The sequence below is a fragment of the Anguilla rostrata genome, chromosome 2 (assembly GCF_018555375.3).
Source record: "Anguilla rostrata isolate EN2019 chromosome 2, ASM1855537v3, whole genome shotgun sequence".
NCBI lineage: Eukaryota > Metazoa > Chordata > Actinopteri > Anguilliformes > Anguillidae > Anguilla > Anguilla rostrata.
In genome coordinates, this window is record NC_057934.1 from 40,078,698 (window position 1) to 40,101,882 (window position 23,185).

The 23,185-nt window shown below is 39.9% G+C and overlaps 1 protein-coding gene across 6 annotated transcripts in view; it reads left to right on the forward strand.

Moving 5' to 3' along the window:
* The window catches only part of LOC135248015 (receptor-type tyrosine-protein phosphatase H-like), a 50,680-nt gene that overhangs the window by 16,161 nt on the left and 11,334 nt on the right, over positions 1-23,185 (forward strand). For 2 of the 6 annotated variants that reach the window (XM_064322094.1, XM_064322093.1), the window contains exons 2-10: positions 10,151-10,202; positions 18,618-18,884; positions 19,064-19,330; positions 19,510-19,776; positions 19,956-20,222; positions 20,402-20,668; positions 20,846-21,112; positions 21,301-21,528; positions 22,472-22,735. In XM_064322094.1, the coding sequence (XP_064178164.1) occupies positions 18,665-18,884; positions 19,064-19,330; positions 19,510-19,776; positions 19,956-20,222; positions 20,402-20,668; positions 20,846-21,112; positions 21,301-21,528; positions 22,472-22,735 (2,047 nt within the window). In that variant the 5' untranslated portion in view covers positions 10,151-10,202; positions 18,618-18,664. The remainder of the gene's footprint in view (positions 1-10,150; positions 10,203-18,617; positions 18,885-19,063; positions 19,331-19,509; positions 19,777-19,955; positions 20,223-20,401; positions 20,669-20,845; positions 21,113-21,300; positions 21,529-22,471; positions 22,736-23,185) is intronic. The other 4 variants (XM_064322098.1, XM_064322095.1, XM_064322096.1 and 1 more) reach the window with 3 other exon arrangements.

Consider the following 23,185-nt stretch of genomic DNA (forward strand, 5'->3'; position numbering starts at 1 on the left):
TGTTCTGAGATATAAATAAAATATTTCCCAATACAAGGGACATTCAGTCATTGCTATTTAGTAAAAGCTAGCTTAGTTGATTATAACCTAAGTGATTCCACTTCAGGTATTTAAACACACAACAGTAACTTTCTCTAGACAAAGGAAGAGATAGGGTGATAGTTATGGGGTAAAAATGTGGCCAAAGCTGTGTGAGCGTTGCAGGATGGTTGCGCTTCTGGAAAGTCGTCTGCCACCATTGCCAACTGGTTGAGCAAAAACTGAGTAACTTGTCCTTTAAGGAACTGGTGTGCTTGCCACAGCTGGGAAGAGGGGAGAATCCAGAGCAGGTAGGGAGAGATAGTTGGGTGACAGCAGGGTGCAAGTGCAGAAAAGGACGTGCACATCACGGGGCTGTGGTGTCCAACCGATTTTAGTACTGTTGCACTGGGCCAGTGTATGCTTAGGGCAGGACAGGATTATTTAAACCAGGGACTTGGGAGGCAGGGAGGTCATTGAGTGAAAAGGGTAAGGAGGTGCAGACTGCCTGGATGGAAGCTGGCAAGGCTACCTATAATAGTGTGAACACCAGTGAAATCTTTTTAAAGTAAAATCTAGTAAGGGGGTGGGACAGTGGCTTGGGACATGGGGGTGAGGGCACAGGAGAGGATGTGTAGAAGTAATAATCTTAAATGTTTTTGTTTAAATGATAAAAGTATAAAAAATTATTGAGGCTGCTATGAATAGTGGGGGCTATGACATAGTTTGAATCACAGAGACAAGGGTGGGGGGGAGGATGGGGATGAATATAATATAAAATGTTACAAACTCATTAGGAAGGATGGATCTAGTAAGAGAGGTAGGGGTGTAGCTCTCTATGTAAATAAAATCTTAATGTGCAGGATATGCCAATATGTAAGAAGGGGGACCGTACTAATCCAGGAAACTAGAGGCCTGTGAGTTTAACTTGCATAATTTTATTTTATTTTTATTTGACCTTTATTTAATCAGGTAAAATCAGTTGAGAACCAATTCTCATTTACAATGATGACCTGGCCAAGAGGGGTCAGCAACAGTAAATATGTAAAATAAACACAGTCAACACAAAACGACACATACAGTACAGATACAGTACAGTACGACATACAGTATGACACAGGTAGGTAAATAAAATAGATCAAAAGTCAATAAATAAAATCAATAAACCAATAAATAAACACTATGTGCAAGAGAAGGTGAGTTACTGGATATTCTTTGTACAGTTGTAACAGGAGAGAGAGAGAAGAGAGGGCTGGTCAGCAGGTGCAGCAGTCAACTATGACCTGTTGCAGATTTTGTTTGAACATGTTGAGAGATGTGAGAGCTGTGAGTTTGAGTGTGTTTTGTAGTGTGTTCCAATCGTTTGCAGCGGGAAAACAAAAGGAATTACGGCCAAAGACAGTACGGACTTTTGGAATGATGAGCGTTATGAAATCACTGGCTCTTAAATGGTAATTGCTGTCGGAAATGTGCAGGAGGTTTGAGAGGTAGCAAGGTGTCTTTCCCAGGAGTGTTTTATAAACTAATTGCAGCCAATGTTGTAGCCGCCTGGTATGAAGGGAGGGCCAATCCACCAGTTTGTAGAGATCACAGTGGTGAGTGGTGAAGGGTGCACATGTGGCAAAACGGATTGCTGAGTGGTGGAGTGTGTCCAGCTTGCTAAGGATGCCCTTTGATGCCATTTTATAGATTGTATCGCCGTAGTCAGAGGAAGGATGGTCATTTTCACAAGAGTGTATTTGGCGGATTGCGTGAAAGAAGCCTTGTTTCGATACAGAAAACCAAGTCTTGCTTTGACTTTAGCCAGAAGGTTATTGATGTGAGTGTTAAATGAGAGAGATGAGTCCAACCAGAGGCCAAGGTATTTATAGGAGCTGACAAACTCCAGTTCCAAGCCATCAGCACTAAAAATCTTGGGGGGGCTGGAGATGTTGAGATTTTTCCGGTCAAACGGCATACATTTGGTCTTTTTGGAGTTGAGGAGCAGGTGGAGGTTGTGGAAAGACTGCTGGATAGAGGTGAGGCTTTGTTGAAGAGTGGACGCAGCAGCGTGGAGTGAGGGGCCAGCTGAATATATGATAGTATCATCAGCATACAGATGTACCCGGGAGCTACCAACGGTCTTGGCTACCTCGTTAATATAGCTGGAGAACAAGGTTGGGCCTAAGATGGAGCCTTGAGGCACACCTTTGGTGATGGAAAGTGGTTCCGACGTGATGTTTTCGGTCTTCACCCGCTGGACACGATCAGCAAGGTAGCTGGCAAACCAGCTGCAGCATCTGCTGGACAGGCCAATGCTAGTAAGTCTTTGCAGGAGGATATTATGGTCGACCGAGTCAAAAGCCCTGGCTAGGTCTATAAAAGCAGCTACACAGACTTGCTTGTTGTCCATGGCGGTAACAATGTCGTCAATAAGAAGTGGATGGAAACCTGGCAAATGAAATTCAATGTGGCCAAATGTAAAGCTCTGCATGTGGGAAGTAAAAACATTAAGCAAGTATAGGAAGAACAGAATTGTAATTTGCTCAATTTGTAAAAGATTGAGGGCTCTATTTTAACCATCTATGCGCACGGTCTAAAACGCATGGTGAAAGTGCATTTAGGGCAAATCCACTTTTGCTAGTTTAACGGCAGATAATCTGAGCGCAAATAAGGCGCATGGTTCAAAGGTGTTGTACTTAGTCTCTTAATCAATCATAGGCGTGTTTTGGGCGTAACATGAAATAAACCAATCAGTGTCATCTCCCATTCCCTTTAAAAGCCAGGTGCGCTTGTACCTTGGCAGATTGCTATTATAATGGCGGATTTGCCAAGTATTAAGAAAGAACACTTCTCTGCAGAGGAAACGGATCTGCTCGTGCGCAAAGTGGAAGCACACGAGTAGACCATCGACGGCAACAGCAGGATTCCACCAAATATTATATTATGAATATTATGTTAATATATATAATATAATATTAACATTATATTACCAATATTATGACATGTATTTTTTTTTCATATTGCACGTTGTGCACCCGCCTATGTAGGCGCATATTACTATCTTAATAATGCGCCCTTAAAATAACAGTAAAATACTGTGCCATTGACTTAAGACCAGGTTTTTGTTGGTCAATCGCACAATCGCTTTCCGTTGCCTCAAGATGGTGTTGGTTATTCAAGATATTACCAAAAACAAGTAAAATGACCGTTATCCCAGGAAGAAGCAGATCAGAAGTTCATAGTAAAAACAGGAAGATTTATTACGCAGCCGGCTACGGAAACAACTCAGCGAGAAAGTTCAACAGGTACTCATATGCGTAATTAGATTTATACAGTTTTCAGTACGTTGACATTTGCATATAGTGGAATTCTATTGTCAAAAGGGAGCACTGCCTCTGATTGGTGATAAGGGGCCATGCTTCCTTCCGATTGGACCATTCAAATCCATAATGATCATGGGGGGCTCGTCCCTCCGGGGGCCCAGTGGAAATTCCCAGGAGGGGAAACCTCGAAACCGACAGGAATGGAGGCTCATATGGTCATGGGGGTGGCCCATATGGTCATGGGGGTTTCTCCTTCCTCCGGGACTTAGAATACACAAAACTGTCTGTTTCCCAACAATAACAATGCGCCAACAATGCTCCTGACCACACCTCATTTTAAGACCAACATGCCCATGGACACTCAGATGGGTGCAAGTACATTTGCCATTTAAACAACGTGGGCACTGGACGGGAAAATTACAACTGCGTTGGTCTGAAACTAGCAAAGACACTTGCGTTGCGCTTGGTGCCACTTTGCGCCGGGTGTAAGATAGAGCCCTAAGTATTCTATATGCAAATTAATTTGTTCAGCGTAGCTGTGCCTGGCTCATGAAACTCAGATCAAACTGTCAAACTAGGAGTTGTGGATCAAATATGAATCAAGATTAGGCAATTACATGGCCTATTTCTCACCTCAAATGTTTACAGGAACATATATTAGTGGGCTGTTTACGTGGAATATAAAAAGATTTCAGGCCACAAACATTTCAGGCCACAGTGTTTCTCTGGTTTGAAAACGTTGGGGTCAAAACTAATCTAGTCAATCAGGTGCCTTGGTATTAAAAAGTAAAAAGGTAAATCTATTGGCAGCAACAATTTTCTAGCTGGATATCTTGATTGACATTTATATGACGTAGCAGCACCTTCAAAGAGGTGCTCTGATATCACAGTTGGGGCAGGCCCAGTGTGGAATGCAGGGGGCATTTTTCAAACGTTAGAGGGCAGCACCAAGGCGTTTTTCGGTTTTCTCTGCCAAACGATATTATTTCAGAAATGTTGAAATAATGGCATGGATTTAAATGTTTCATTATAAAGTAGGCATACAAACAAGAATATAGCCAAAAAAGTGATCTAAGATGTAATTACCCTTTAAAGTGCAGAGGGAATTTAAATCAATAATGGGTAAAGTGTGTAGGAATAACTGGAATTAAGTCCTATAGAAATTAGGAAGAAAACTAGTGCTGAAAAGTTCTGATACCTTGAATTATGTTTTGATACCTGTATAGGTAACTAGAACGCAAGTAGGGATGGTGATTTTCAATTATTTCACAGATCAAGGGATCACATAATGTGCTCGACTCCTAGCATGGGGAAGAATCTATTTTTAAAACACATCTTGGTCGGTCTGGTTGTATAGAAAATGCATGCCCGCTTAACAATGCATCTCACTACCCAAGTTTTTTAATAATATAAAGTTTTAATACTTAATTTGCTGTGTCAGTGTGAGATATGATACAAATAATTTTATTTTTAACTTACAAATGTTTCACGCCCACAGAACCAAAACACAACAGCTTGGCTGAATACTCAATTATGATTGGCTAGGACATGTTACATTTCCATATACGCCCGACTATGGAGTAGCACCAGAAAAAATTCAATCACCATTCAAAATGAATGTGCATCGGTCTGACTCAATAAATAAAGTGAAAATTTGTAAGGGCAAGCAAGTCAACAGTAATACCATACTCGCAACAGTGTCAACTGAATGTCCATGAATGACCCTATAGAGAGCCACAAGTCTAGCTATAGCTTGACTACATTCATAGTTCTAGCCTCTGTTTTGAATATAATTCAATGGTTGGCTAGCTAGCTATCTGTGATAAGAAACATGCTGTGAGACCATTTTGACTTAAAACCAAACTGAATTTTAATGTTAGGTAACCCAGTTGAGGTGAAAGACGCTTTCGTTGCTTAGTGGTAGACTGGCGACTCCAGGCCTGATCCGCGTCGATTCTGGCCGAAGTCAGCACTGTCGGGCGAGAATTGGTTCAGATTGGGGAGGTACCTGGCACATTCTGCATAAGAAGTTACGAAACACAGTCCACTGCCTGGTGTAATAGTCAGGGCTGGAACAATGTCAAGGACTGAAGACCATAGCAAATGAGGGGAGATGTGTATGACTCGCACAGAGCTCACCCCAGTAACTGAGTGGGCTACCAGCGTCCTGTAACATCCAGGCAGTAGAACCTCACAAGTGTCCGGTGAGGCCCAGACTGTGACTGAACAGATTTCCTTCATGGAGACCCCACATAATAGGGGCCACAATGCAACCTTGCTCAACCATGCAACCATGTTGAATCAGCCTTCAGGCCCGAGGGAGGCATTGTCCCCTTTAAATCATATGCCATAGTGCATCAGCTTCCACTAGCCATTGGGACAGCTGCTGCTCAGAAATGGCTTTCCTTTGCAGGAGGGGGCCCATGACGACAAAAAGCTGGTAGCTCTTTGTGAAAGCTTTAGTCTTTGCCATATATGTGCGGCAAGCTTCAACACCTCATATGTGAAAGCAGGGAGGCTTTCAGACATAAAGGTTGGATTGAGTTTAAGAAAAACTTTATCCATATTAGGGGAGAATATTGCATGCAAGGGATGTACTGAGAGCACATGGAGGTCACTGACCTGCTGAGCTGAGGCTAGTATGAGCAGCAATGCTGTTTTGAGAGACAGCAACTTTAAATCTACCCAATTTATAGGCTCAAATGACCATCGAGACAGATATTGAGTTATTCATCACATTGAAACTGCAAAATGAACTCTTCATCCACTGAGTAAAAAAAAAATTGTTTTAACTAATATGCAAATTTGGGCTCTTTTAGCATTCATGAGCTAATTTGCATCAGTTCCTAAAAAAAGTCACAATACAAAAAATGTTTGCATTTGTGTGCACATTCAAAATACAAAATGTCATTTTTAAAAAGGAATCTTTTCCCCTATTCTCCTGTGGTACCTCCACTTTTTCCATGTTTGCAGCTCTGTCTTGCTTTGCTATTGCTCATGCCCTTGTGTTCTCTTGTATATATGGCCCTCTTGTTCCTTTAGTCCTCCCTAGATATTAGCGTTTGCTCTCAAGGTCAGTTCTCTTGTGTAGCTCTAGTTTCCTGGTCCCTAACTTTTTGTTCTCCTTGGTTGTTTATGATTATTGTTTTGTTAGTTCATTCAGTGTATTTTTGTGCTCCCTGCCTGTTTGTTATTTTGTTGCTTTTTTTTTTGTAAAGTTTGTGTTTATTTTTTCTCTGTGTCTTCTATGTTTTTGCCTCTGCGCTCTGGTCCCTTTCACCTGGTGGTTATACAATGGGATTTTTCCGGCTAGGCAAAGAGGTCTATAGCTGTGCAGCCAAATCTCTGCCACAGCATTTCCACAATCTTGGGATGTAGGTGCCATTTCCTATAACATTGAGTTTCCTCTTGACAGCAGATCCACACCCTGGTTCAGAATGCCTGAAACATGGGTTATGCATAATGACAGAAGGCAACGGCTGTTTCATACCAACAGTCTGTGTGCTAGACTGTGGAGATGAAGAGCGCACTGCACCTTAGCAACTGATGCTACTGCCGTCATGTTGTCACAACGTAATAGCATATGATGTCCCCTTTGACAGTGAAGAAAATATCTGAGAGCGATCAGTATAGTTAGGAGCTCCAGACAATTGACGTGAGCTGAGCACAGCACAGAGTTGGCCATGTCCCATTTAACATGGCCCTCCTGAGTGGTCCCCCCACCCAGAGAGGGATGAGTCCGCCATTACAAGTTTCCTCATGAGAATGGTCCTGAGAGGGGTTCCCTGAGGGGATCCCTAAGTCTGTGTTTTCCAGCTGACACAGAGCTGCAGGGTACTTCTGTGCAACTGTGAAACAGCGATGGAGATTGTGCATGAGGCTGAGGTGCAGGGATGAAACCCACCTCATAAAGGCCCTCATTGTCAACAACTCCAGTAGTAGCTGACACCATCAGCCCCTGTAGTCTGAGGCATGCGTGATACTATTCTCTTGAGCCCAGTTTGAACTGAGAGAGGCACATACTGAGCAATAAAATGTTCTGCGCTGATAGGTGAGCTTGGATCAAGACAGTTAATCTCCAGCCCCAAGAACGTTACATTCTGGGAGGTGGAGAGATTGCTCTTGGGGAGGTTTACTCTGAAACTCAGGGAAAACTGTTGTGGCTGAGTGATCTACACAAATCTGACTTTCAAATTGGCAGTGATAAGCCAGTCATCTATGTATTATCTATGTAAATCAGCATTGTGATCCCTGTTAGTCTTAACAGAGCCATGTTCACCTCCACACGGAGACAAACACCAATGGACTTAGGGAGAGACCGAAGGGTAGAACTGTGTATTCTTAACAGACAACACAATGGGCAAAGGTGAGGAATTTCATGTGGAGGGATAAATGCTTATGTGGAAAAAGGCATCTGTTTGATTGATGTGTACCAATCGCTCTGATGTATTGAATATGGACGAGTGTATTTTATCATTTTGAAGTTATATTGCCTCATATATTTGTTCAACACTAGTTCCAGGTTCCAGGATAGGACATAAGGAACCATCCTTCCTTGGGACCAGGAAATAGCGAGAACAAAAATCGTGTTGCATTTGAGCTTTGGGAACCACACGTATCATCCCTTTTTGCAAGGGGCTGAACAGAACTCTCTCCAGTATTGAGAGTAAATGACTCTGTTGAATCGAGAAGGAGGGGTTCGCAGCAAACTGAAGTCTGTATGAAGCCCTTGGATGATAGCGCACAGCATCTACCCATTAATGGGGCTGGTGCTCCACCTAGTGGCGAAAGCAGGGGAGGCCTGAAGTGCTGTGAAAAGATTCTTTTCAACACAACTGTTTTTTTCTTATTTTGCCCAGTCAGGATTGGAGCCTTTATTCAAAATGGTGATGATTTGTGCACTGAATTTGGGTAACACCCCTTGTGCACTTGAAAGCTCATCTCCCAGTTAGTGTTTTTCCGATACCAACATTTGGACTTTGATACCTCAATATTGATACCAAATTGATATTACTGTAAATCTTCAAAAACTCATAGCTTTTTTGATTAAAATTTGTTGATTTAAATAAATATAGGTAATTGGACAACGTAAATGTATGCATTATTTTGGGCATAACATTTTATGTACAGAAGCCATTGCAGCTATCCCACCTGTGTAAACTGCATATGTACGTGATTTTTGCAGTGAATATTCTCCAAGTGTCACTGCACATAGTTAAGAGTTCAGGTATCCACAGTTTTGTATAATGTTGACAAAACATGCACAGTTTTGCATTGCAAATTATTTTATTACTTATCTACAGGCAGCTGAGACCTGGCCATACCTGATGGTTTTGAGCATTATGTAAATAAAATGTCCTTATATTCATTGAATAATGTCAACGTTATAGCTGTACAGATGCATTTTTATTTATATTTTTTACTTTTACTTTTTACTTTTTAAACTGCAATTTCAAGTACCAGTCTTGGCAGTGTGGCAATACTACACCTGTCTTGGCCTATGCACCATATGCCACTGGTTAAACCTGAAACTGCAACAAGCCTACTTTCTTCTTTTCTTTTTTGTAGCGCTAAATAAACTAAAGCAACTTTGAAATCATGAATGTCCATCTGTCCAAGTCACAGAACTGTCTGCGGTTGAAGTGCTTGCTACTTTACCGAACCATTGTTGTTTTCTGTGTTTGCTGCTGCAATCGTTGTCACTGCTGCTGCAATCGTTGTCACTGCCGTGTTTTCCTATCTGGAGAATCTGAATCTGTGCTCTCCCCTGTCATAGTGTGCCACTAAATGAACACTTTGAAGCCGCAACAAGGAAAGATGCCTTGTTTAGATGTTTGATTTTGGCAGAGTTCACCTCCCACTGAGGAGCAGTGGTGTGTCGTTCGTGGACGATTTGTTCCTTTTGAACTAATCTTTTTGGTGAACGAAAGGAACTGACTCACCTCCATGTAAGGATTTGTCCCTTTCATTCAGCCCTCAGTAAGTTAAATTGGGAACTTGCCATTCGCTGAAGCTGCGGCTACTCCTCCTATTTAAGCATTTTCACCATTGGGCTATGTTGTGTGTTGAAGCCATTAGCCAATGACATAACTTTTATTGATCGCAAATCTACAAGGCCCTAACAAGAGACTACCATGTACTTCTTGTAAGTTTGATGACCACTGCAGTGAAGTAAAAACCAGTCAACAAACTGCCTTTTTCTGTGAGAAAGGTATTGTCAGCTCACATGCATTCATTGCAGTCTATGTTCTAAAGCTCCATTTTGCCTCTCTACAGTACTGTATGACCTCACGTGATGCAGAAAATATCACAGTCATCAGAAATCCTCCACAACTTAACTTTTTTTTTAAATCTGAATTTTAATGTGTTTTTTATAGGGCAAAGGTGGTAAACCAGTGTTGAAATGGATGCCATACAGATACCAATCGACACCAAAAAAAAGAAAAAAAAAACACTATGCAGAATTATCGGTAGACTATACCACACAACCCAGTGTGGAGTACTAGAACTGAAGTTATGATAGAAGAATTTTGGTGTAATATCAGAGCAGTCCATGATGAGGTCACTGAAAGCATCAACATTGTTGTAGATCTACAGACAAACAGATGTTGGGCCCACCATAATACAGTATCAACAAACTGACTTTAGTGCACACTGGCAATAATTAAGCATAACTCTAATCCTTTAAGGTTCAAATGAAAGCATGCTTATACATTGGTGTTACTGTTCCATGTTTGTTTGTCATTTGTACCTAATCTACAAGGGGGCGGGAAGTTCAGAAGTGATGTTAATGCTTCAGCTGACAATGGCAATCTTCTTGTCCCTAGTGCCAGTCCACTACAACTACCTCACCTGCTACCCCAACAATCACTCGACTACGTAAGTATGCTGTTCCAGTATCTGTAACTAATGCTTATTTCTGTTTGTCTGAGAATAGTGTCAACACTGTGGGCCAAATTTACTAAAGGATTGCAATATCTACATTGCATTTACTAAACGGTCACAATGAGTCAAAATTGCTATTGGGATGTATTTTGTAGGGATTATGTCACTCTGCGACTTTGCTTTTGATGGATAGTTAAATGGGTTCATGCATATGTATACCTGGAATGAATGTGCGAAAATAAGTCGGAGACTATGTAAATTAGGCCAATTGATTATTCAGTCTAATTTATTAAAGAATGCATTAATTGCAACTTCCCTCTTCTACTGAGGATTTTTAGAGCTCCTGAAAGTAGGTGGTAATTTTTCTACGCTCATATAGCCTATTGCTCCCACACAGGATGCCAGAGAAGGGTGTCAGGCTGTACGCCTGCAGTCCTCAGCAGTCAAGTCAGTTTCCCTTGTGGGTTGAATCATGTGGAACTTTAAAATGAATGCATCCTGATGCATAATTGTCTGGAAAGGCAACAGGATTTAAAATATGTTTCGTGCAAGTTTCTACTAATCACTTCTCATTTATTTTCATATATAATATGAACAAGTATATACTAAACTTGTCCCCTACTAACAATGTAATATCGTCACCCCCAAGACAATTACTTGATGCCTAACACTGGTGGAATGAATACAGTCAAGGGACTGGCAAACTGAATGAATGAACTCTTTGCTAATGTGTTTTTTAATAAAAGAAATAAAAATGAGGCATTATTACTGTTACTCAGAGAACCCTTACTTATGAAGAGGTACATGAGAATGGGGGCAAGGAAAGCTGGACTGTGTGCAATAAAGTGCTGGATCACTGACACAGCAAGCTCCTTGGAGTATTCTGGGGAACTGAATACTGTGCCCATGTGTTTTGAACGTATGGTTAGAATTGAGTACAATGGCCAGGAATTTGGTTGTCCCTGTGAACCTCACACAGCGGACAGAAACCACAGACTCAAGCGGCGACTAGTTGTAATAACCCAATGTCACTATAGAATAACTGGGAACCTGCTGTGGGGAGGTATGTTCTTATGTGTTTTAGCTGGCTAATGTTTGCTAGCGATCCAGACTGTCTAGGAAACAGACTGATATGACTATACGTTAGGGGGAAAATGTTAAAATTAGCTTTGTGCACCATTTAAGCATACTTAAATGTGTACTAATGTGCTTGTATTAATTTAGTAACGTCAACATTAAATAGGCAACATTGAAACGGTGCAAATGCACTTTAAAAAAAATGTACTTTTAGTTTTAAATCATGATTATAAAATACATGTATTGACATTGTAGAATTAACTAAACTGGCGTAGACTCCTGCACAATGCCTTTGTTTAAACCGAACACCAGCTAGATTGTAACAAGGTAAAGTTGTGGCATATTAGCTAAGGTGATTTTAGGCAACTTAATATTTTTTATTTTATTTTTTATATATTTTATATATTAATATGTTAAAAAATGTAATATTTAACATATTTTTTATAATAATCGCAGAATATGGGTAGCGACAACCGCGGCCCCAAACGTATGCGCACCACAGACAGAAGTCCCTAGGTTTGAGCGTCCGGCTAAATAATTTCTCCCATAATTCTACACACCTGCTTGAGCAAAGGGGGGTCGTTTGTAACAGGTTACACAGGTTCCCTGGTAACAGTGGAATCCTAATAGCTAGACTAACTAACTAACTAGCTGTTAGACCTTAATAAAAGTAAATTTAAAGTTACAATCTCGAAGATTTCAGTTTCGTTCTCTATGGCGGTGCCAATTGCGCAAAACGGTAATTGCAGGTGCGTTTTTGGACCTCACTTCCCATAGATCCAACCGGATCCAACCATTGTCGCCTGTGTGACGTCAGTCACTTGGCGCCTGGGCCACGCCAACTATAACACTTATTATTTACTGAATAAAAAATGGTTGTTATAAAAATAATGTTATGTCCATACTCATTCATTGTCTAACATTAGGCTAACTTAAACGGTCTTTACACTGCCGAGCCGGGTTAAAATGCTGTAGCAGATCTGGGGTAGAATTAGTGATGATCAATTTCCACACAGGTTCTTTATCCACCTTTTGCCCGGTATGAACATCTTTACACTGCAGAGAAGAATTCGTGGGATTCGCTGTGGCTCGTGCAATTATGTATCTCGTGCACAATAAACAGTCTTTTTCGTGAATGATTGTTGTGTAAAATTTTTGAAACAACTGCCTTACAAAATGTTACCCCTGGTGTTTCTGGTTTTGCTAGCTAAACTGTTTGAGAATAAAGCTGAGCTGGGTGTTAAATTAGCAATCAGAACAGGAAGAATAAAACAAAAACAAAGGAGATTTCATCAGAAAAGGGCATCAAGGCTGAAGGAACATATGAGGAAGCGTAATAAAATAATAACAATGCTAATCCATACTGCTGTATTCTTTTATTTAGTTTTCTCCGGCTTGACATCTTTACACAGAAATCAGACCAAGCTCTGACCCACGTAACACGGGGCTTTTCTATCATGTTAAATACTGAGAACTTGATGGAAGTAAATAACGGCTAACTATAAGCCAGTGTTAGACAATGATGTAAATTGAGACAAAAGGTTTAGAATGTTCCAGGAAAACTGCAGCGGTGTGACACTGTAGTCCAGTCAAGCCTTGCCGTCCTTTGTTGAGCTACATTACGAGGATTAGCATTCGCATCCAGAGCGCTACCAGACTTGGTACTGGTTCTGGTACCTTAGCTGGTTTTTTTACTGTAGCTGAGTTAATACATTAGCTAGCTAGCAACGCAAGTTCCTGATTGGGGATATGTCGCAACGTTGTCAAACTATGTTGCATTCTTGACATGGTACGGTAGCTAGCGTTAGCTGTGCAAATAGCTATGTAATTTAGTAAAGTTACATTGCCATTAAATGTAATACGAAATCAACATCAACAAATAATATGACCCCTCGTGTTACACAAGAACTTTTTAGGGTTCCATAACTTTCTCTGTTATTGTAGCAGACACCGGAAAAAACAGTACTCCGCTCACACACAAGTGAGTTGAAGAGCAAGCCTGTTGCGTTAGCTCCGCCTACCCTCTCTGGCGGACCAACCACTGATGGGTGATGGAAAACGCGTCACTAACTATGCGCCGCTTGTGATTTTTTCCCGGCAATGTCGCCACAGACACCCAGTTCTTTAATCATAAATAATAATAATAGGCTCAATCACCATTGTGTTACCTAATTCGGCGATAGTGACTTAACAGATATTTATTTTAATGAAAATCTTCGAGATTAATACTTTAACATTCAAAATAATCAAAACCATCACCATAGTTCAATGTTCATAAGTACACTCAGGAAGCACTACCAATGAAGATTTCTAAGTGCTCACATTTTTTTGGATAGCTTGCTATTTAATACCTCTAAGACAAACCACAACATAAGACGTGTTCCAAAAATGGATATTCGACACGCACCATGAAATGAAATCATAATATCAAATGACCGGCATGATTAGGACCTTTCATTCACTTAAATAAAATGACTCCCTTCGAAAGCAGCACTGTCTGAATGGACTAAGTCAGCGGGCTCTATCTTACACCCGGTGCAAAGCGGCACCAAGCGCAACGCAAGTGTCTTTGCTAGTATCAGACCGACGCAGTCGTCATTTTCCCGTCCAGCGCCCACGTTGTTTAAATAGCAAATGTACTTGCGCCCATTTGAGCGCTCTTGAGCGCATTGTTGGCGCATTGCTATCTTGAGGCAGCGGAAAGCGATTGCGCAATTGACCAACAAAAACCTGGTCTTAAGGCAATGGCGCAGTATTGTATTGTATTGTATTGTATTTATTTATTTATTAACCTTTATTTAACCAGGAAAAGCCTCATTGAGATTAAAAATCTCTTTTACAAGAGCGTCCTGGCCAAGACAGGCAGCAGCACAATTAACAGGGTTGCAGACATGACAACATATAACAATTTATAATAAAATAAAAAATGACAGAATAACAAAATATAGTATAAAAATACTTTAAAGTATTTCAAAAAATATTTAGAAATATTTAAAAAATATTTATCAATATTCGTCACAAATCATCAACATCAGGGATCACACAGGGGCAATATAATTAATTCAAAACATCTGCAGCCTGATGTGCCTGGCTCCAAATCATTAAGAATGACTTTAAAAGCATCCAATGAGACCAGCTCCCGAAGATTCAGGTCATTTTGCAACTGATTCCAAGCAAAGGGAGCAGCATACTTAAGCACCCCTTTCCCCAATTCAGTACGGGCTTTAGGGACAGATAGCAGGAACAGGTCCTGGGAGCGAAGACAGTAAGTTCCAACACTTTTCTGAAGGATGTAGATTCGTAGGTTTTTAATTTTTTTACTGTTATTTTAAGGGCTCATTGTTAAGATAGCAATATGCGCCTACATAGGCGGGTGCACAACGTGCGATATTAAAAAAAAAAATCGTCATAATGGTTAGTCATAATATTTATAGATGTATTTTATTTATATATAGATGGTCTGCTCGCGCACTTTCACTTCGCGCACGAGCAGATCCGATTCCTCTGCAGAGAAGCGTTGTCTCCTACTACTTGGCAAATCTGCCGTTATAATAGCAATCCGCCAAGGTGCAAGCGCACCTGGCTTTTAAAGGGAATGGGAGATGACACTCTGGTTTATTTCATGTTACGCCCAAAACACGCCTATGATTGATTAAGAGACTAACTACAACCCCTTTGAACCATGCGCCTTACTTTGCCCTCAGATTATCCGCTGTTAAACTAGCAAAAATGGATTTGGACACGCCCTAAATGCACTTGCGCTATGCGCTTTAAACCGTGCGTTTAGATCATTAAAATAGAGCCCGAAGTCTGCCTGGACCAGGCTAAGTCATGTCCGAAAAGCCATTGTACTTTTTACTCTCCTACTAAATGCGCTGAATGATAGTATGTAGTACATAGTGCGGTTTTGGATGCAGCTCCACACACACGCACACGCACACACACACACTCACACATAGTTTGTTGTACAGTTGAGGCCAAAAGTTTACAGATATTCAAACTCAGTTTTTCACAACTCAACACATTTCATGTTGCCATACATTTCTTTTAGCAAGCCAATTAGGGCATCTACTTTGTTCACATCAGAGGAAATTTAAAACAATCAATTAGCGACAGATTTCAGCTTTAATTCACTATATCAGAATTCCAGCGGGTCAAAAGTTTACAGACACCAAGTTGACTGTTTCTTTAAACAGTCTGGAAGATTCCATAAATTGATGTAATGACTTTTCAAAAGCTTCTGATTCACCAGTTGTCATAATTAGGAGTTAATTGGGAGTTAACTGGCACCTGTGGCTGTATTTAAGTGTCTACCTTTAGAGCCACTGCCTTTTTGCCCTTGATACTATAAGAAAATCCGAGCAACTCAGCCAAGACCTCAGAAAAAAATTGTGGCCCTCCACAATTCTGGTTACTCCTTAGGAGCAGTTTCCAACAACTGAAGGTACCACGAGCATCTGTACAAACAATTGTATGCAACTATAAAAATCTTGAGACCACACAGAAAGTGCATTGTTCAGGAAGGAGGCACAAATTAACTCCCAGGGCTGAACAATCTTTGGTCCGAAAGGTTCAACTGAACCCCAAGACAACAAATGAAGGAGTTGCAGGCATCAGGTACCAAATTATCTACATCCATCATTAAGAGAATCCTATGTCACCATGGCCTGAAAGCCTGTTGCGCAAGGAAGAAGCCCCTACTCCAAGACCGGCATAACAAAGCCAGAATGAAGTTTGCAGGTGATCACCAGGACAAAGACCTTGCCTTTTGCAGGAGTGTTCTCTTGTCAAATGAAACAAAAATTGACCTGTTTGGCCATAATTATCAGCCCTTTGTATGGAGGAAAAAGGGTGAGACTTTTAATCTGAAGAACATCATCCCAACTGTGAAGCATGGGGGTGGCACCATTATGTTGTGGGGGTGTTCTGCTGGAAAAGGGGATGGTGTACTTCAGAAAATAGATGGCATCACAAGGAAGGTGGATTATCAAGAAATATTGAAGCAACACCACAAGACATCAGCTAGAAAGTTATAACTTGGTTGCAACTGGGTCTTTCAGCAGGACAATGATCCTAAACATACCTCCAGAGTTGTAACAAAATGGCTTAAAGACAACAAAGTGAAAGTATTGGAGTGGCCATCACAAAGTGCTGACCTGAATCCTATACAAAATCTGTGGACTAAACTGAAAAAGCATGTCCAAGCAAGGAGACCCACAAACCTGACTGAGTTACACCAGTTCTGTCAGGAAGAATGGGAAAATATTTTGGCAAAGTATTGTGACAAGCTTGTGGAAAGCTACCTCAAGTGTTTGATACAAGTTAAGCTATTAGAAGGCAGTGCCACCAAATAATAACAAAGTGTATGTAAACCTTTTGGGCCTCAACTGTACATAATATTCAAGAATTGTGCATTGCCCCTTTTTGGTACTTTGTCTTCACTAAATTTTATTATATTTCCAAGGTTGTCTGTATTAATGTTACTTGTGTTGAATTAAGTCAGCCACTGCTAATCAAAGAACTTTTAGAATACCTTCACCATCTGAATCTTTTATCGCAATATTATAATTTTATATTTTGATTGAAGAAACTATTAATGTGTAAATCTAATAGTAATTCATTTAATAATTAATTCAAATGGCCAGTTTATAGATACTATTTTCCTTTGTAGAAGGATGGTACAACCATATCTCCTACATAAATTGTGCCCTGCATGAATAGTAGAGGTATATCCCCTACAGAACAGAGAAAAATATGACCAAATATCACTATTCTGATTGAGTTGACTAGGCACACTGATTGGTTAAGGACAAAACCGTTGAGATTTGTAACAGGGTCATGAGACAATCATAGTAGCTTCACAGCTTCATCGCGTGACATGACATCTGCACTGTTCCTTCATTTGCATCTCAGAACCACAGATACAGCTATAAAACTGTGGGTACAGCTAAATAGCTCACTAGCTACTTGTTTGCTAACGGTTATCGAGTTCGCTGGTTTAGCTAGTTAAGGACTATTGCCTTTGTGTTTTTATCTTGTCCATAAGAATAAAACAGTTTCAAATGCTTTGATGTATTATTTCCGAGGACAGAACATCTCAGGTTACGTGTTGTCTGTCTATGCAGCATATGTTGAAATGTATCAGACTATTTACTCTAAGGGGGCACATTTACCCTGTTGGCTACATGGTAGTTTGCAAATAGCTTGGTCTAACTAGTTTGCTAGTTAGATGCTATTGTGAAGCCTCTTGATTTTGGGTATTTTTTTGTCAAGCTCCAAATGTATGGTTTTTACCCTGACAGCCTTGCCTCTCTGGATGAAATTTAGAGTGTGGACACTCCTAAATAATACACTTAGTATAATTGTACAAACATACACCAAATTTTATATTATGACCAGCTGTTCATACACAAATATATACAAGTTAAAAATGGATTTTGAATCCATTGAATTCAAATCTGATGGTAAGTGAAGGCCGTGATTTTTTTTGCATTTTGTATACTTTCATATACTTTGACCTAACCTGTTCAACATTTCATGCATAGGGTGTCAGTGGAATATTATGCGTGTTCTCTGCCATCGTAAATGAGTCTCCATATAGCTTCTCCGCTTCTTTTAGTTATTATATGAATTTAATTGTTTATTTTCAAATAAAAATGGCTTATATGTCCTCATTCTGGGGAACATTGGCAGTTCTGACTGTGACTGGCTAGCCTGTTGGGTACTCCCAACAGCTCGGATGACATCAACTCATTGCACACTTGGGAGCCCTGCTTGTCGATTAGCCAGCCTTATTCATGTCTGTGTGAGCCCACAAAAACTGCAGCATGTTATGAAATGGTAGACATCACATGCATCAGAGAAGAGGAAATGCTTGTCTTCACTCTCCTGAATTAATAGTGGAGGTTGCAGCAATGAATGCTGTTAAATGCAAGTGCACATTTGAAATTGGGGAGAAAATGGGGGGGGGGGCTTTGATCTGATCTTCTATTGCTCTACTTTTTCAGGCAATTGAATTATGTTCTTGCCATGGTTTCAGGATTTTATAATTATTTATTTATTTTTTTTGACTGTTTCAGAAATGACAGAAATGTTATCTGTAATGAAGTTGGGTCATGGGTCTATTTCTAAGGGGATAAAGAGAATTGAGATAAGTAATAGGTAAATCAAGTATTACAGGACATATTTTACTGTTTAATTTTGTTAATACTATTCTCAAGTAATTTAAAAAGTCTGTGTACTTGCCTTGACTTCGTTTTCTCTTAAATGTTATTGTTTAATTTACAGTCTACATGTATTTCATTGTATCTGTATTGTCTCCATGTTTTTCAGAACCTCCCAATGTTAATGATGTCTTTGTAAAAGAGCGCACTGAGATCATGTTAACGCTGCAGTGGGACCCAGTGTCCAGTGATCCTGCATACAATTACACACTGCAATACAGTAATGGAACTCATATAGCTAACATAAAAGGAACAGTAGGTGGACCAGTGACATACACTGTTTTAAATCTAATTGCTGGGACAAAGTATGACTTCACTCTCTTCACTGTGTTTGAGGATGTTAATAGTTTTGGACATAACTTCTCAGCTTCTACAAGTGAGTCCCCATACACCATATTTTCTTCCTTTAGGTATTATGTGAACTGAATTTGGTATTTCCACATTAAAATTGTTTTGATCTGATCTTCTGGTGCCATGCTTTGTCAAACAATGAAATTATGTTACTGACAGTCTACATGTATTTCATTGTATCTGTATTGTCTCCATGTTTTTCAGAACCTCCCAATGTTAATGATGTCTTTGTAAAAGAGCGCACTGAGACCATGTTAAAGCTGCAGTGGGACCCAGTGTCCAGTGATCCTGCATACAATTACACACTGCAATACAGTAATGGAACTCATATAGCTAACATAGCTGGAACAGCAGGTGGACCAGTGACATATACTGTTTCAAATCTAACTGCTGGGACGAAGTATGACTTCACTCTCTTCACTGTGTTTGAGGATGTTAATAGCTTTGGACATAACTTCTCAGCTTCTACAAGTGAGTCCCCATACACCATATTTTCTTCCTTTTGGTATTATTTGAATTGAATTTGGTATTTCCACATTAAAATTGTTTTGATCTGATCTTCTGGTGCCATGCTTTGTCAAACAATGAAATTATGTTACTGACAGTCTACATGTATTTCATTGTATCTGTATTGTCTCCATGTTTTTCAGGACCTCTCAGTGTTGATGATGTCATTGTAAAAGAGTGCACTGAGACCATGTTAAAGCTGCAGTGGGACCCAGTGTCCAGTGATCCTGCATACAATTACACACTGCAATACAGTAATGGAACTCATATAGCTAACATAGCTGGAACAGCAGGTGGACCAGTGACATATACTGTTTCAAATCTAACTGCTGGGACAAAGTATGACTTCACTCTCTTCACTGTGTTTGAGGATGTTACAAGCTTTGGACATAACTTCTCAGCTTCTACAAGTAAGTCCCCATACACCATATGTTCTTCCTTTTGGTATTATTTGAATTGAGTTTGGTATTTCCACATTAAAATTGTTTTGATCTGATCTTCTGGTGCCATGCTTTGTCAAACAATGAAATTATGTTACTGACAGTCTACATGTATTTCATTGTATCTGTATTGTCTCCATGTTTTTCAGGACCTCTCAGTGTTGATGAGGTCATTGTGAAAGAGCGCACTGAGACCATGTTAAAGCTGCAGTGGGACCCAGTGTCCAGTGATCCTGCATACAATTACACACTGCAATACAGTAATGGAACTCATATAGCTAACATAGCTGGAACAGCAGGTGGACCAGTGACATTTACTGTTTTAAATCTAACTGCTGGGACTGAGTATGACCTCACTCTCTTCACTGTGTTTGAGGATGTTACAAGCTTTGGACATAACTTCTCAGCTTCTACAAGTGAGTCCCCATACACCATATTTTCTTCCTTTTGGTATTATTTGAATTGAATTTGGTATTTCCACATTAAAATTGTTTTGATCTGATCTTCTGGTGCCATGCTTTGTCAAACAATGAAATTATGTTACTGACAGTCTACATGTATTTCATTGTATCTGTATTGTCTCCATGTTTTTCAGGACCTCTCAGTGTTGATGAGGTCATTGTAAAAGAGCGCACTGAGACCATGTTAAAGCTGCAGTGGGACCCAGTGTCCAGTGATCCTGCATACAATTACACACTGCAATACAGTAATGGAACTCATATAGCTAACATAAGAGGAACAGTAGGAGGACCAGTGACATTTACTGTTTTAAATCTAATTGCTGGGACAAAGTATGACTTCACTCTCTTCACTGTGTTCATGGATGTTAACAGCGTTGGACAAAACTTCTCAGCTTCTACAAGTGAGTCCATACACCATATGTTCTTCCTTTAGGTATTATGTGAACTGAATTTGGTATTTCCACATTAAAATTGTTTTGATCTGATGTTCTGGTGCCATGCTTTGTCAAACAATGAAATTATGTTACTGACAGTCTACATGTATTTCATTGTACCTGTATTGTCTCCATGTTTTTCAGGACCTCTCAATGTTGATGGTGTCACTGCACAAGAGCGCAATGAGACCATGTTAAAGCTGCAGTGGGACCCAGTGTCCAGTGATCCTGCATACAATTACACACTGCAATACAGTAATGGAACTCATATAGCTAACATAAGAGGAACTGGACGTGGATCAGTGACATATACTGTTTTAAATCTAGCTCTTGGGACTGTGTATAACTTCACTCTCTTTACTGTGTTTGACAATGTGCAAAGCACAGGGAACAGCTTCTCTGCCGTGACAAGTAAGCCTCCTTACAATTTGTCCTTCTTTTACATATAATCTGGACTTAATTTAGGTAGCTTTGTACAGAAGGTCTCTGCTGTCTTATAGTTTTGTGTGGTACTGAATTCCTTGAATCTTTGTATCTGTGATTTAATATGGCTGAGAACTTACAATAAGTGACCTGAATTAAATGGTTGTTCCCTGAAGCCATCCAATGTTCAGAGTGGAGCATCACCAATACATCATTTCAGGCTGAAATCTTTGGGAAGTTTTCCAGTGCGAATGCAACCAATGGAAGCACATCAGTGAACGGCAGAGTGGAAAACAGGATGGTGTCCTTCACTGGCCTGTATCCTGGCAGCACCTACACTGTGTCTCTCTACATCCTTTTAAACTTAGTATCCTTAAAACAATGTGGCCATACTTTGACAATCGGTGAGTTACTATCACTGTCTTGGTACAATGAATGCACAGTATTACTAATATGTAGTATGTAATCATCAGTTATTAACCATTAACTGTGAAAATATTGTATATCTGTTCTCTTTATAGCACTGTCTATAAGCCATTAATTCAGTTTGCAAAATGAAGGCCTGCCATTAAAAATAATTAATATTAAAATGAGGCAAAGTTGACAACTGACAATATTGAGCTCACACAAAACAAGCTTTCCAAAGCAATTTACCTATTGTTCCCTAAATAATTTCAAGTAACTTGATGCTCTATGCCCTATGTTTTTTCATCTTACCATCTGAAGAGAATTTCGTCATTCAAAGTTTATATGTCTAAGCAAGCTAGCTAACATTAAACTTGTTCAAAATGGCGAAAGTGAATCTGTCTAAAGTGCGGCTGTATTTTACCCAGAAGGATTTAAACAGTGGGACGTCCCTTTGCAATAGAAAAGATGTTTTTTAATGTCATCGTTTTCTGTTTCATAGAAGGTAGACTACTGGTTCAGGTTTGAAAAGTATAGTTTTACATAATCATCAACATGGCGTGTCAGCTTCAGCCCTTATTTTGAGAAGGGGACTGCCTTGTTATTTCTTTTGTTACCTCCAGTGGTTTTTCCAACTGAGACAGTGTTTTTTTGCATCGAATTGTGAAGAGTCTACACTTTACAATGGTGTACATGTTACAGCAGTGCGCCTTGAATCAGTGACCGATGAAAGAAATATTTAAGAGAATGCTATTTTTAGACACTGCCGTGCAATTGAGGCTATAAGAAATGAAACATATTTTAACAGAAGGCAGGTTTGACTTTGTTCCACTCTGAGTTCTTCATTTTCCATTATTGGTATAATTTCAGTGACCTGGTGTCTATACTTTCAGCATTTAGGATTTCAGCATTCAAGGTGGACATCTTTCTTCTTCTTCTCAGTTCCTCCCCAGGTGACTGGCTTACATTGTGGCTATGAGTCAGGAGGCTATGCTTTCTCACTGTCTTGGGAGCCACCACAGGGTGTGTGGACGCAAGTGCAGGTGGAGATTTCTGGGCGAAGCCCACATAATGTAACAGGGACACAGCTGGATACAGTGATTAAGGATGTAAAACCAGCACAGACATATTACATGACTGTGACATCGGTCTCTGGAACCATGAAGAGTAAACCTGTCTCTTTTGAGTGCACGACTGACCCGAGAGGTGAGCAAGAAAAAAGGGGGGTGGAATTAATTTATTATTATTTATAATTATTATTATTAATCTTTATTTATTATGTTAATTCAGACAAGCTGTATGAGATTTACAACATGTAAGAGATGTTTTACAACAGAAGGTGGAATGTACTATGTAGCGTCTGTATTTCATACCTACAATTGCCATAAGCTGGGGCAGGGTAACTTTTGGCTATTTCATTTTTGCATGGGTAAATATCATAGTTCCAAATGGTGTATGATCCCATATTTTCTTCTGTTCAAGAGCTTTATTAGTTGTAATGACTCTTAGAAAATGTACTCGTCTTATTGATGCATTCTTGTTGAGAATCCCCTACTGTTCTGCTCTGCTTGGAGTTTCAACGGTCCAGTGTTACAGCATATTAACTACACCTGACCAGGGTGCAATGAATCAGTGATAGAACACACACAGTGATGA